Source organism: Homalodisca vitripennis, chromosome X, assembly GCF_021130785.1.
Source record: "Homalodisca vitripennis isolate AUS2020 chromosome X, UT_GWSS_2.1, whole genome shotgun sequence".
NCBI lineage: Eukaryota > Metazoa > Arthropoda > Insecta > Hemiptera > Cicadellidae > Homalodisca > Homalodisca vitripennis.
Window position 1 is genome coordinate 116,638,428 of NC_060215.1, and position 14,029 is coordinate 116,652,456.

Here is a 14,029-nt window from a genome sequence, read left to right on the forward strand (position 1 = left end):
GCCTTGGAGATTATCAGTAGGCTACTACGACCATCTGAAGAGATAAATTTCTAGAGAAAAGATGGAGTTCCAAGCCCGGCTGATCCGTATCAAGCCCCGTTATCTTTACATTGATAAGATGGTTTAATCGGATAGTGTCACAGATAACCCCGTAAAACTGATTATTAGTAGGTAGTCGTTTACAAAGTAGAATATTATCAAGTGCAGTTTCTGTAGAAACCTTAAGAATTAATCCAAGTATGTAATGCCGAAGCGAGTTCCTATATTAAATATGATAGCTGTAATATAACGAATAACACACTCCGGTCTTTTCAGTAGGTATGAAACAAATCAATAACCTAACAAGCCGCAGAGATAAGATAAGATAACGGCTAGCGGAGCACGGATCAGGTAACCGCTCGAGTTTCCTTGAATTGAGTAGTCCATTGAGGTCGTGTCAATGACAGCTTTATTTTCAATTCTATACAAATTAAAAAAGGAAAATATGTCATAGTTCCTGTACTTTTAAAATAGTGCCGTGGATGTTTGATACATGACACATGCAATAATTTTCTATTCTCAACTTTACCGAGAACACATCGATGCCTGCCTCGACAAAAACAAAACCATAGATTGCTTCCACAATAGCATGGTTCTTATCTACCGCGTACTGGCTGAAATCAGAATTCAGTGTGAGAACACAGGGGGCAACTAATCCGCTGTTTTGTCAAATATCTGGCCGCTATTACAGCACTATACCTCTCATGCCAGTTTATGCTTGGATGAAACTTACCTAGAATCGAGGACTCACCTGTTTGTTCATCTCTGTAGTGACATCCAGAAAGTTCTTTCCCGGGTAAGGGATAGTGACATCCAGGATATTGCTCCAAGACTGCGCCCATATGTTACCTATAGAAAAATATCATGTTTGGGAGCATGTTAAATATTTTATTTAAATTACATCATCAGACATTGAAATTGTTCGTATGTTATATCAGACACCATATAAAAACTATATGATGGCATGATTTACAGAAACTAAATTTTTTATTTCCATGTATACAAGGTTAATCTGTCCGCAGGACATCTCGAGGATGAAATGAACTATATATTTGAAATTTTGCATGCAACCTTAAGGAAGCCTGTTACAAAACGTGGTTTGGCGTATTCTTGTTTGAGTACTACGTCCTTTTTTTTAGTCGTAGCATTACATGAGGTGTCCATTTTAAAGATATAATTAATACGCATCTAAACGCATTTTAGTGTGTCTTATAAGGTGCATACATTAAGAACATATAAACAACGAATTACAAACAAATTTAAGATTGTTTGTGAATGATAAAATATTGAAAAAAACTAAAAAGCTTTTGTATGCGTGTTACTTATATCTTTAAATGAGAAATCTCCCGGAATACTAGGACGAAATATAAGGGCGTACAAAAGTTCAAACTTTAACATTCTTAGGCAGCCAATTCAACCGGGTTTAAACAGGGATATATTCGTACTTATGCGTAGAATATAGAAAAGGTTTGCCAATGTGAAACATATTTACTACAAAGAGGAAGTAAAGAGCTATACATTTCCAACTTTTACAATTTAAAGAAATTAAATCCAAATCTAAGCTAATATTATTAAAAACCTTTGTTACTTCATAGGGAACCGAGCATACAATTCTGATTCGAAAACACTACTTCCATTTAGAATACAGTACAGAAAATAAAACTCTTAAATCAGCAGGCTTTACTGTGGTACATATAAGCTAGCTAATAAGTACAACTTAAAAAGTGTTAAGTTGTTCCGATAAATAATCAGCTGTATTTTATGCAGCTCACTCAAACTGATACACCTAACTCTAATGAACTAACGTTGATAGTGAGGTTCTTCATTATTCAACTTAGTTTGTAACAGAAATACACTTTACCTCTTTCCAAGTTCTTGTACAAGTATTTTGCAACGCACTCCAGAAGCAATACTACGTTATAAAACCCCTCCCGTAGTAAAATATTTTCTACAGATTACTTGAAAATATTTATAACAAAGAATTAAGTAGGTTTTTGGCTGTAAATACAATTTTGTTTCGCTCATTAATGGCAATAGGAGATAAGAAGCCATAGTTTATTTCGTTTTGAACATTCGAATTATATTACGAAAATATAAACAGGTCCTGGTATTTAGTTCGTAATAAAGCACTGATTCATTAAGTTTGGAGGCAGAATACCCGCGATCCCCAGAAATTTAATGGAATTAGTCGTCTAAGATGACTCATCCAAAAACACTACCTGCCGAATAGCACGTTCATGCTGACAATGGCAGAAATTTGCTAACGTTTTGATTTAGACTGATTCATTTTAAAATCACTTTTAGTAGAATATTTGCATTTTATTCCTGTGAATTAATTTTTAGTGCTTGTATTGACTTGCTTTAAAAATATAGTACACGTGTTAATCAGTATACGTACTAATTAGTACTGTTGAGACGTGACGTCAACGTACTAGATTATTTCACCATGCTGGATTACAGAATTCTATCTACCGAAATAGATGAGAAACAAAAGAGGCCCAAAATTGATCCCTGAGTGACACTATGGGAAATTGTAATTTGTTTAAGTTTCTTGAAATCTCTACTAACTTATGACGATCTTCAAATAAGAAGTGAGCCATAAGTGCACGAAACCCGAACGCCACATTTATCTCTTTGGTACAATATCCTATAACAATATCTGGTGCACACAATCAAAAGTTTTGGTCAGGTAGATAAATACAGTATGCACATGTTCTCGCCCCTCCAATCCTTCGACAATACTCTCAAAAAGGTTGTCGTCTGTGTCAATTGTTGGATCTTTTTTTCCAAATTCAAATTGTTCTAGATTCATGGTCCCATTATTTTCTAGAAAGTTTTGGCCTTTCATAGAAAATATTTTCAAAATGTCGCTTAATATTGAAAGATTTGAGGGAAATAGTTTTTAAACATTTTTAGAATTACTTAATGCTTTATTGCTATCATAGGCTTTGGAAGTTAATATGCCTTTCATATAGGTTTTCTGGTACTTTCTAAACAAAGTTTTTTCAATTCTTCACCAAAACTCATTTTTAAAACTTTATTCAATTGGAAAACGTTTTAAAAAGTAATAACAGTAGTAATTTTAAATTTCGGATTTTACAACCAAGAATTGCGACCTCCTGAGCAAAGTGACCAGAGATCGCCGAATTCAAAACAGAGACAGGAAAGTTGGTGATCACATTTTCGATGGCAGTGCTCGTGGTAGCAGTCACTTGTGTTCGTGAAATCACGAACCAATTTAGATGTAAAGAATTTAAAACATATCAAAGCCACTGGGGTCAAAATTTTGATATTTAAATGACAATTAAACAATTAACTGTACAAGACCGTTCAGAAGAAGATCGAGTTTCCCTCAAATCGATTCACTACAGCAATTTGGAGATCTGTACAGATCAATGACGGCTATTTTTCCGACATAGTTTAACATGATTTTGATACTTTGGGCTTCAAAAAAGTGATAAGCGATTTGTTGTTAATTTTAAAAGATTGAAATGTTGAAGATTTTTGAGGGAAATTGCCAGAACATCCTCTTTAAAACTGTTTCGAGAGATTTTTTTTTTCAAATTAGAAATCTGAAATTTTCAACAGGTGAATTGTTTCAGAGTTGAAGCCATGCTCTTAACATCAGCTTCATCGGTATTGTTGTGGAAGCCATTCATTGTTTCGGTTGACAATGTGAAATTCTGAACGTTTCTATTATTATCAAAAATATCTTTTTTTAATCACCTTCATATAGGTCAGTATGCACAGGTTTCTTTAAAACAGGTGACTATCCTTTTCGGGTATTATTTCCTGGTGCAGAATATTCCCTGACCGCCTCCGAGTACGGGACACGCTGGTAAGTGAAAGACCGCTGGGGTGTAGGGACAGATCCTAACAGTTCGAGGCTGTCAACGATCATCCTAGCCCGTACTTGAAAGATGCTGGCCTTGCCTCGTGAAATTCCTCCGTCCGATCTCAATAACGTTTATCTACCCGGGTAGTGTCTATTTTCCAACTCTTCATGATGCAGACTTATGTAAGTCTAGGACTAACAATTTAGATACGCAGTACACAAAACAAACAATGACAGACAAATTACCTACACTTTATCACCTAATCTTGAACTTTGGCTTTTGTAATACATTATGCTCTCCATCATATTCAACTCCGTACTGTTTACTCTGTTCTAACGAGGGCAAACATATTAGATTTACTACCAATGCATAAATTAGAATTAATATGTAACAAATCCCTTGTTACTATTTAGCCGGTCTCGATATATCAAATGACGCACGCACGTAACGCAAATGGCCATGGCCGTGAACTTGACTCTGACAGATGAACACGTGGTGACGAGCAGGTTGGCCACACCTTCAGTTAAAGTTGAACGTTCAGTGCTGGCACCTTGACAACACGATAATTACCACAGATACAAGGTGACTCTGTCTTCCTTTATGTGAACTCAATATTGTTATTGTTCCCACGTAGAGTTATGTTAATGTAGACCTCTGTCGTAACAGCCATACACATCTAGTTGAATATTACCCTCACTTCAGTGATCGTTTGGAGGAAAATCGCTGCTTCTGATTGCGTCTTAAAAACTGGTTGCCTTGTTTACCGACTCACGCTGCCCAGGTAACTGGTCGTTCATAAATTGATTATACAACCGAATGGGCTAAACAACGCTCCGAGACCACAACCTCTATATTACTTGTGATTTGTCAAAGTTAATGGCTTACTTGCACAACCACAATATTGTTACTTATCCAAGGCAATGGATCTTAGTTATTTTTTCAGTACGGATTGAGATATGATTTAATTAAATAAATGGTGTTACATACTCCAAAAATCAACCCATATTCAATATGCAAACATCCAGAGAGTTTTAGTCATGTCCACTGTGACCAATTTAATCAGGTGTTCTTCTTTAGTTTATCCAGGGCCTCAAGAGCACCAGAGAGGATTAGGTGACCTTCTCACAGCGACGTGACACGCACGAACCGTCGCACGCACAGCCCTGCCTACTATCAATCACTGTTGTTTCGGTGACTCACATACACCTTAGTCTGCAAAAATGCTCTTTTTATTGTTGGTCAGTATTTGTTAATTTCTTCATTCTGCAAGTTTTAATTCTCTGGATATCTTGATGCTTCGGACAAACAGTAACATGCACCTTTATCTTGCTAGCCTTAACACACTGTTTACCCAGCAAGTTCACGTTAAGATCGCCTTCTAGTTCCAATTTCCAGTATTTTACTCAGCACGTACCCCGAAAGTAAGTCTTCTAGATCCAATCTCTTGAATCCATCCAGTATAGCCATCAAAAGGGTCCCTTGTAGTCCCAATACATTCATCAAAAGAGCGCTTTCTAATATAATCTCCAAAATCTTATCCTGTATGTGCACACAAAGAGTGTCTAGCCCAAATTTCCGACGTCTTTCCTCAGTGTACACCGGATGAGCATCCCTTAGTTCTAATCTCCGACATCTTACCTAGTATGTATACCAAATAAATGCATTATAGTACCTATCCCTGACATCCTACCCTGCTATACGTCATACGCTAGGCTATAGTACATTCCAGTTCCACTGTATGACATCTTACCTAGTATATGCGCCGGTAGTGGAGCCTGCCGGCTGATCTTCTCTGGTCCGTACAGGTCTCGTAACTTCCGCCTGATGTAAGCGTGCAGCTGCTCGTATAACGGCCTGATCTCCTCCCAAACGTCTTCCAGGTCAAACCGCAGACTTGCCGCTTCGTAAGGGAACATCCAGTACTCGGCGTAGTCCGTGAAATCTGTAACAGAGGTGTAATTAGTAGGAGGTGCCATAATTAAGTTTTAGTATGATCTTAATTTACTGTTGCCATTACTTGCATTCATTATATTCAAACAAATTCAGCGTTATGTTGTATAGTGATAATCATTGGAAAAGATTGCTTTAGTGAAGTTTTAAATTTGATAACAACACAATGGTTGATGAGTTTATCAAGAATATATCAACAGGAACAGAAATGAGGGTGAATAAGGAGATAAGTAGGAAACCAACCAAAATACAAGCAAACCCTGCCCTTCTGATCTGACTCACTCGGGAGGGAGGCGTATACTTATTACCACTCGTGCAGCTTTGCTAATAATCTTAATCCACCTACTGAAGAGTCCACTTCCTCGAAGAACTAATGCATCCGTGTCAATTCCCTAAGCATGATTTAGTTAGTGTTATGAGATTCAAATGTGACAATTTTGACATTGACTTATGTTATCACTACCACTGGCGTAGTCTAGTGGTACAGCGGTTATCGTATGATAACCAGAGTCAAGCATCGACGAGCGTGGTTGCTCCTTGGTTGGGTGACCGCGGAGTGATTCTGACCTTGCAAGCAGCCCGCCTGCCCGTCATTTGTATTAGTTCGGAAGTCACCTTGAAGTTCCTCCATGGGTTACATGTTATAAAGGGCTTTTTAGCCTTAACTGAAAATAAGACATTCTTTACTTTAACTTACTGTGTTTGATATGGTTTCCCTTTCCCTAACCAGGGAAAAGTAGATTCTTCCTCCATTTTGCTAAGCCCTATCATGATATACTGTGGATGAATCAAAACAGGTGTAATTGAGTTTATAACAAATTAATATCGTATAAAATGTTATTATAACGTGAAATTTTAAAATAGCGCCCATAGTACGAAATATAAAAAGATTTTATGGTTAAAAAGATAAATGGTGAGATAAAATACTATTGTGTACACGATGACGTACATTGTGATTGAACGGGAAATCGAAACGTACGAAAATATACTTAATTTGAACAGATCCAGGGCCACGTTTCGATCATACTAGAATATAGGATGATTAGACTAAAACACTCAATACATTGTTTAAAAAGGATGGACTGAAATTGGGCCATTCAGCCTAAAACTAAACAGGATAAACTCAACTTCAGATTTATAATAAGGAGTTTTAGGAAAGGCAAAAGATGAGAATGATGCCATGGAATCTGAGGTACTCTATACTCACTATTGAGCCTGGCAGCGTAGTTGCTGAGGTCCACCAGTTGCTCGTAGAGGTCCCTCACTTTCATCCCAGACCGACGATTCCATTCCACCCAAGTATGTTGCAGCTCGTCCCAGTCGTGGCTGTGCGCCATGATGTTCTGGATATCTGCACATCAGATTTTTCCTTCGATATTATTGATGTTCATATTGTGGAACGCATTTAAAAATAATATTCCTAATTTTTCTCCAGAAAATTGAGTTTTATTGCTAAATTCGCATATATTTAAAAATATTTACAATATGCAACAGATAACGAGATCTTAATATCAACTAGTGCATATAGTCTATACGAGGGAATTCTCCCTGTTCCGCTATGGGATTGTAAAAAGTCATGGTCAAGGAAATGACTAAAAACTTTTGCTTTTATGTGAGGACCTTAACAACAAAGTAATGGTTACCTAATTTCTTATGTGTGAAATATGAGGTTACATCCTATACTATTAGCAAATAGAGATTGCAGCTAAAGGACCAAATAGTCTCCTGTCAAATACAACACCCCACCCTCCACACACTTTTGAGCGGAGACTGTTAGGACCAGCCCTGGGCCGGACATTTTCCATCCCAGGTTGTTCAATAACGTCTGAAACTAAGCAATAGTGTGTAACTCTTCCAGTGTATTATACGTCGTTTTCCATCACTTATCTTGTCATTATGTTACAAGATATACATAATGCATAGCATACAGTATATGTATGCTAATCACTTTACGATAAAATAACAAACAAACAAAATCTGGGTTTGATTGGAGAAGTGCAATAATTTGGCGGAAATGCGGCCAGTCTTAATCCCCTGCTCTTGTGTGTGTCGGGTATGCGTGTCTTTTTGTGTAAAAGTTCCTGGGCCCCTGCTGCATTCACTATTTGCTACTACTATAGAACTAAAATTGTTAATAATTTTTAAAACTAAAATTTTTATATTGTGAAATACATTGTGATAACATCACTCCTATGTTCATCACTTAAAACCCTAAAAAGAAGCGAAATAGTTTTCACGGGAATTTTCTTTTTATAAATCTTATGCGGGTAATATTACTGTTCTTTACAATTTGGTCAAAACCAGGTACATATTTATTTGTTTACTGAGCACTGTACTACTGTTTTGTCGAAGTATATAATTTCAGAATTTCATGCTCAGGACTTCAGTTTGGAGGCCGAAGAAATATATTAATGTTTCAGGCCTGACATTGCCAAGAAAACGAGCCGCTTTCAAATTTGTTTGTTTTTTTTTACCGTAATCAAAGTATTTTATCAGGAATACAAAAATAAAAAGTTTGTTAGTATTTCTTAAAACGATAGAAATTATAAATGTAGTCGAACGTATCTTTATTCGTATCTTTGTTTTGCCATAAACTCTTGACATCATAGCAAAGCAAATGGTAACATCGTCATTACTATGTTGTTATTAATGTTATAAACATTATATTTTTCTTCTTAACTCAATAAATAAGATAACAAACATTCCATACCTTACATGAAACATCCATGACCTTACGAAACATTAAGATTACCATCACATTAAGAAATTTTGATCCTGTGTGTCTTATAAGTTATCTGTTTGTTATTTTTCTACTTGTGTGGTTTTTGTTTCAATACAAATTTTGCTACCAAAATTAAAAGGACACCATTACTAACAAGTTGAAATATTTGTTTTTGTTTGTACCCGAAAGCTACTCTTTTAATAACCGTGAAAATTCCAAGAGTTGGCCATGAATCGTGAGCATTTTATATTTATAACATAAAAACTATATACGAAAAATGAAACGTTTCATATATATGTAAGTATGGCTTTTTATTTGTTTTCATCCCAACAGAAATTGCCTTACGTGTTTTATATAAGTTTTGAGACACTCTGTATAATATACCAGCGAACAGTGAGCGAGTTTCAGACTAAATGAGTAGAAAATGCGTCGTAAAATATGTGAGATTCTGATAATAGTCATGTTTATATTAAAGGCTGTTGGATGTATACAAATATCGTTATAAATGTCGATACAACATTAAAGGATACAACTATAAAGACGTTGTGAGGAGTTTATTGATCTCCTCTAATAAAACTACACTTTGAATCGCAAATAGCAAGGCCTATAAACCTACAGTAATAATAAAGCAATAAAATGTAGTTCTCAGAAGTATTTCAGATATGATGCAAATTCATGTGAACCGTATCATGTTATGCTAATTATATTTGTTTATGGCCGCAATTGTGTTTTATTATTCAGCTATGATGTCGTTAATATTTACTTGACCAATATAGTACTGTATTAGCAAATAGAGACTGAGTCTGAAAGGTCACGTAGTCGTTTCGCACGCACGCACCCTCACACTCACGAATACAGAGCATTTGTGGGCAGCCCGGTTTTCCTGCCGCTTTTCATCCCGTTATATTCAGTAACATCTTATACTCATAAGTAAGAAATTCTCTGTGGAAATTTCGTTGCTTTGTCTCATTTCTCACGTTGTGATGATTGCGATCTATATATACTAATCACTTTAGGATAAAATTACAAATAACAAAATTCTGGTTTTGATTGGGGAAGAGTACTAGGTATCTGATAGGACCTAAATGTGGCCGGTCCTAATCTCTTGCACTTGTGTGTGGGGGGGGGTCTGTACGTGTGGGGGAGGGGTGTGAAATTACCTGTGCCCAGCCGTACTCCCTATTTGATACTACTATAATTCCCATTCATCCCAAAGATTTTAAAGAGCTTACCTGGTTCAAGCCGCAGACCGCAGCGCAGAGGCTCGTTGTACGCACAGATGGTTGCGCTGTTGAAAATCTCCAACATGTCGTTTATCACGCGATTGTACTGAAAAATATTGTTAAGTAGTGAGTGAAACTTAAAAAACATCAGCTTCGCGAGGTCTAAAATATTTTTTTTTATAAATATATTTTTTTGTTTTAACTGTGAAGTTTTATTTTCAAACAACATATGAGACTATTGTGAAACGCTATATGTTTGTATTTGCTTTTAAGACACCACTAAAATTGTAAAAATTATCTCTCCACTTCCTTTCAGTGGCGGATTTACTAATAGGCCCTCTAAGCCTAGGGCTACGGACCGCTACTGACTAGTGTCAACACAAATGCAGACGTTCTATTTGAGAATAGATCCGACTGCATATTAGGAACATTATTATAAAAGAAAGCAAGAAAAGTTCATGTATTGACTTATATTGTTTACATTGTTACTCACTAATGATTTCCTCATCGTTTCTTCGCGTAGTTATCGAAAAGTATGCACTTTCTTCTAAAGGACTTCTAATCCAATAAAAAATATCTTTCGTAATAGAACAATTGCCAAAAAACTCTTTTATTTTTTAGAGGTACCCACAAATTCTTTCCGGCATAAGTGCCTAAGAATTCCGACACTGTTTTTAATTCCCAAGTAATGAGTATACAAACCAATCACAGTTGAAAAACACAAAGGAACTCTATTAGATAGTAAGTAACATTAGATTAATAAGGCTTATACAAACACAGAAATAAATGTAATCACCGTTATAACAATTTTGAATTGCAATGTTTGGAAGCGCAATTTTCAAGTTACAAACCAGTTCAATAAACTAAAGTAGTCCTAAAACGTTTATATAGGTACATAATGTTCAATTGTTTAGTTATTATTGATTAAACATAAAATAGTGACATTTTATTTAAAATTGCCCTAAAAACCCAAAAGTTACTTAAGTGCTTAAAATATGTACATATTTAATTACATGGGGCAACACTGGAACCCCTTTTTACTTCCGACAGGACATATGTAGTGATTTTATCTATTCGTGCAACATAATTTCACATCGTGTTACCAAATAACTACTAACCCTGTCCAGCTGATCTGGGGGGAGGGCTGCAGGTCCGATGACAGCCAAGTGCCGCAACTGCCGCCAGAGATGTGGGTCTCCTACTGTCCCTCGTTCTATCTTCGACACCAGAGTGCGAACCCGCGCTTGGAACTCGGAGTAGGCCAGTTGAGCTCTCAGCTGCACAAATATTATATTTTTACTAAAGTTCTGCAATGATTGCAGAAGTGCTGTTCTAACTACTAAAACACAACGTTACCGTTTTCTGCTTAAAACGTGGTTTAAAATCTAAGAGATGGACTTCAAAATATAAATTAAATACTATACTGGATGTTTTAATAAACATTATGTAACGTTTGATAACCTCTCTTTTTTAGTGTTTTGAAAATAAGACTTTATTACTCTTAACTTACAATCAGTCAATGTTATGAATAAAGGGTTCTACTAATAAAACTTCTTAAATTAAAAGATGCTCGAGTGTTTTTCAGACAGGCCAATTCCGATACGAGATGCAGTAGTTTGGATTTTGTTTGCAACACAACTGATTTAATAAGCTCCTAGTTTTATAATCAATTTCTAAGTGAGATAAAAATACTTTTTCCTTCAAGAAGTTCCATAAAAGCACTTGTACTTGACTTTCTTTTATTCATGGTGTTACCTTTTTATTTTATATTCTTTAATGTATAGAGTTACTGTATTTTGTATCTGTATCATAAAATGTACCACAAAACTATTTTTTTATGAGAAGGCGATCCCCTTATTCTGCCCGTCCTCATGGGCCACTGGCCTGTACGAGGATCTTAAGAGGGAGAGTCGATACAGTACCAGGTCGATGTACTGATAAAGGTTGTACGTTCACAGACAGGATTTGAACCTGCGCTTTATCTAACTCGAATCCAAAGCACGACATCTTAGACCGTTCGACTATCAGCATTCCCACATAACTAGACATTTATAATTGTACTTTATATTAAAAATGTATCTGTATGATTTATCTATTTTATTTCTGATTTTCTTGTTTGTATCATGACACACAAATGTCATAAAGTTCTTTTTGGGATTTCTTGCCACACAAATATTTTGGAAGGTGGATTTTAATTTAAGTTTTCATTTATGCTAGACTCACAGTTTTGATTTTAACTTATTGAATTTTTTTATGCAACCTAGGCACACTGCTATGGATAAATGTCACAATTATTAATAATTTTACTAATTTATTAGGGATGAAAATAAATTCATTAATACATTTATCAGAAAAACATGTTTTACAAATACTTTACTTCAATACTAGAAATATTATTTTGTTCAGACATGTGTTTGTTGTATTTTTCAGTTCAATGCTTGACACATTTTTCTGTTAACAGCAAAGTAAAAGAAAAATACTAAGAAACTGGAATGTATAGAAGAAGAATATAATATAAATAAGTTAGTAAATGTTACCATAAGGAAGCCAAAATAGCGAGAATTCTTCGAAAAGTAATTATGCACGATCAAAAGGCCATGTTATTGATTTTAACGGTACTTCTGGGATGTCCCAACAGTGTACACTGCCAATGTGTGGACACCACTCAAAGTTTAAATAACTAAAGTACCTGAGTGTCAATAAACACGACCACTTCGCCTGGTTACTACTCTCGCATATCATGCCGGTTAGGTTGTCCCTCTATGTCGAGCAGATCTCCATCACTAGCATCAGATTATACCATAACCACCCAATGAAGCAATCGGTTTTTGTTGGGTAATAATTTGATCGTCAAACTTTATATTTATTATAACTCCAGGAGGATATACAGTCGTTTAAAGTAAAAATGTTTGGGCAATATTTTGATCAGGCCAAATTGCTGAATTTGAGAACGTCAATTTTTACAGTACGTGTATAACTTACTAATAGTACGTGTAAAAACATCAGAGATCGGTGTAACTTTTAATAATTTAAAATAAAGAAAGTAACATTCTTTTAGTAAAATTATCCTTTTTTCTAAATTTAAACATGTCATTCCCTTCTCTCATCTTACATATAAATACAGTCAAAATTTCATATTCTTATCTCCAACCCTTTTCCTGCGAAACTTATTGAAATATGCCTCCAAATAAAACTTCAAATGCGTCGTTTGTGAAACGCCATGAGTGTTTGTGGAATGATCAAACATTCTTTTTTATTTCTCATGTCTTCGAGGAAAACGTTTTAAATTACCAATAATAATAATTTGTATTTAATCTAAATACAAAAATAAAAACCAAACTGATCACTATTTGAGATCAAACCGTAGTTAACCTAGGGTTCCAAAAGAAACAGAACTTTCCCATGCTGTAGAGGTAGTCTCCATAAAATGTATCCAACCTAGGCTTCTAAGAGAAACAGAGCCTCCCATGCTGCGGTGAGAGTTGACATAAACTATATCGTACATAGGGTTCCAAGGGAAATAGAGCCTCCCATGCTGTAGCTGAAGGTGACATAAACCGTATCCAATCTAGGGTACCAAGGGGAAAAGAGCCTCCCATGCTGTACAGACAGTTGCCATAAAATGTATCCGACCTAGGGTTCTAAGAGAAACAGAACCTCCCATGCTGCGGTGAGAGTTGACATAAACTATATCGTACCTAGGGTTCCAAGGGAAATAGAGCCTCCCATGCTGTAGCTGAAGGTGACATAAACCGTATCCAATCTAGGGTACCAAGGGGAAAAGAGCCTCCCATGCTGTACAGACAGTTGCAATAAAATGAATCTAACCTAGAGCTCCAAGAGAAACAAAAATTCCATATGTTGTAGAAGCAGAAAAAATTTCCTCAGAACGAGGTACTTCACCAGTTATCTCACAGTATCCCAAGTACGATCTCAATCAATTAATTTCTCAGTCACTTAACAAGGGAATGTAGCCACTTAATGGTCCAGGGTTATAACCATTCATAACGGCTTTGAAACCTGTGAGCAAAGCATTACAAATCAGATATACGTATAGATTGAGATACGACACCTAGGTGCAAGGTAGCAGAGTTAAGAATTGCTTGCTTTCAAATCTTGAAGCCATCCTTTTCCATTTATTCAGTGTGCGTAACAGTATTATGTTGCAGTGGTACGTCTTTCAAATGTCGCTCAAAACAATAAACCTGTCTGATGAGTCTATGTATTTCATATGAAACATTACTCAATCAGAGAACAGT

General features: G+C 35.8%; 1 protein-coding gene across 1 annotated transcript in view; it reads right to left on the minus strand.

Moving 5' to 3' along the window:
* LOC124369814 (angiotensin-converting enzyme-like) overlaps positions 1-14,029 on the minus strand; it is a 285,432-nt gene that overhangs the window by 239,355 nt on the left and 32,048 nt on the right. Inside the window, exons 3-7 of the mRNA XM_046827929.1 lie at positions 10,889-11,047; positions 9,780-9,876; positions 7,033-7,176; positions 5,626-5,817; positions 791-888 (exon numbers count right to left, since the gene is read on the minus strand). Of these exons, the coding sequence (XP_046683885.1) occupies positions 791-888; positions 5,626-5,817; positions 7,033-7,176; positions 9,780-9,876; positions 10,889-11,047 (690 nt within the window). The remainder of the gene's footprint in view (positions 1-790; positions 889-5,625; positions 5,818-7,032; positions 7,177-9,779; positions 9,877-10,888; positions 11,048-14,029) is intronic.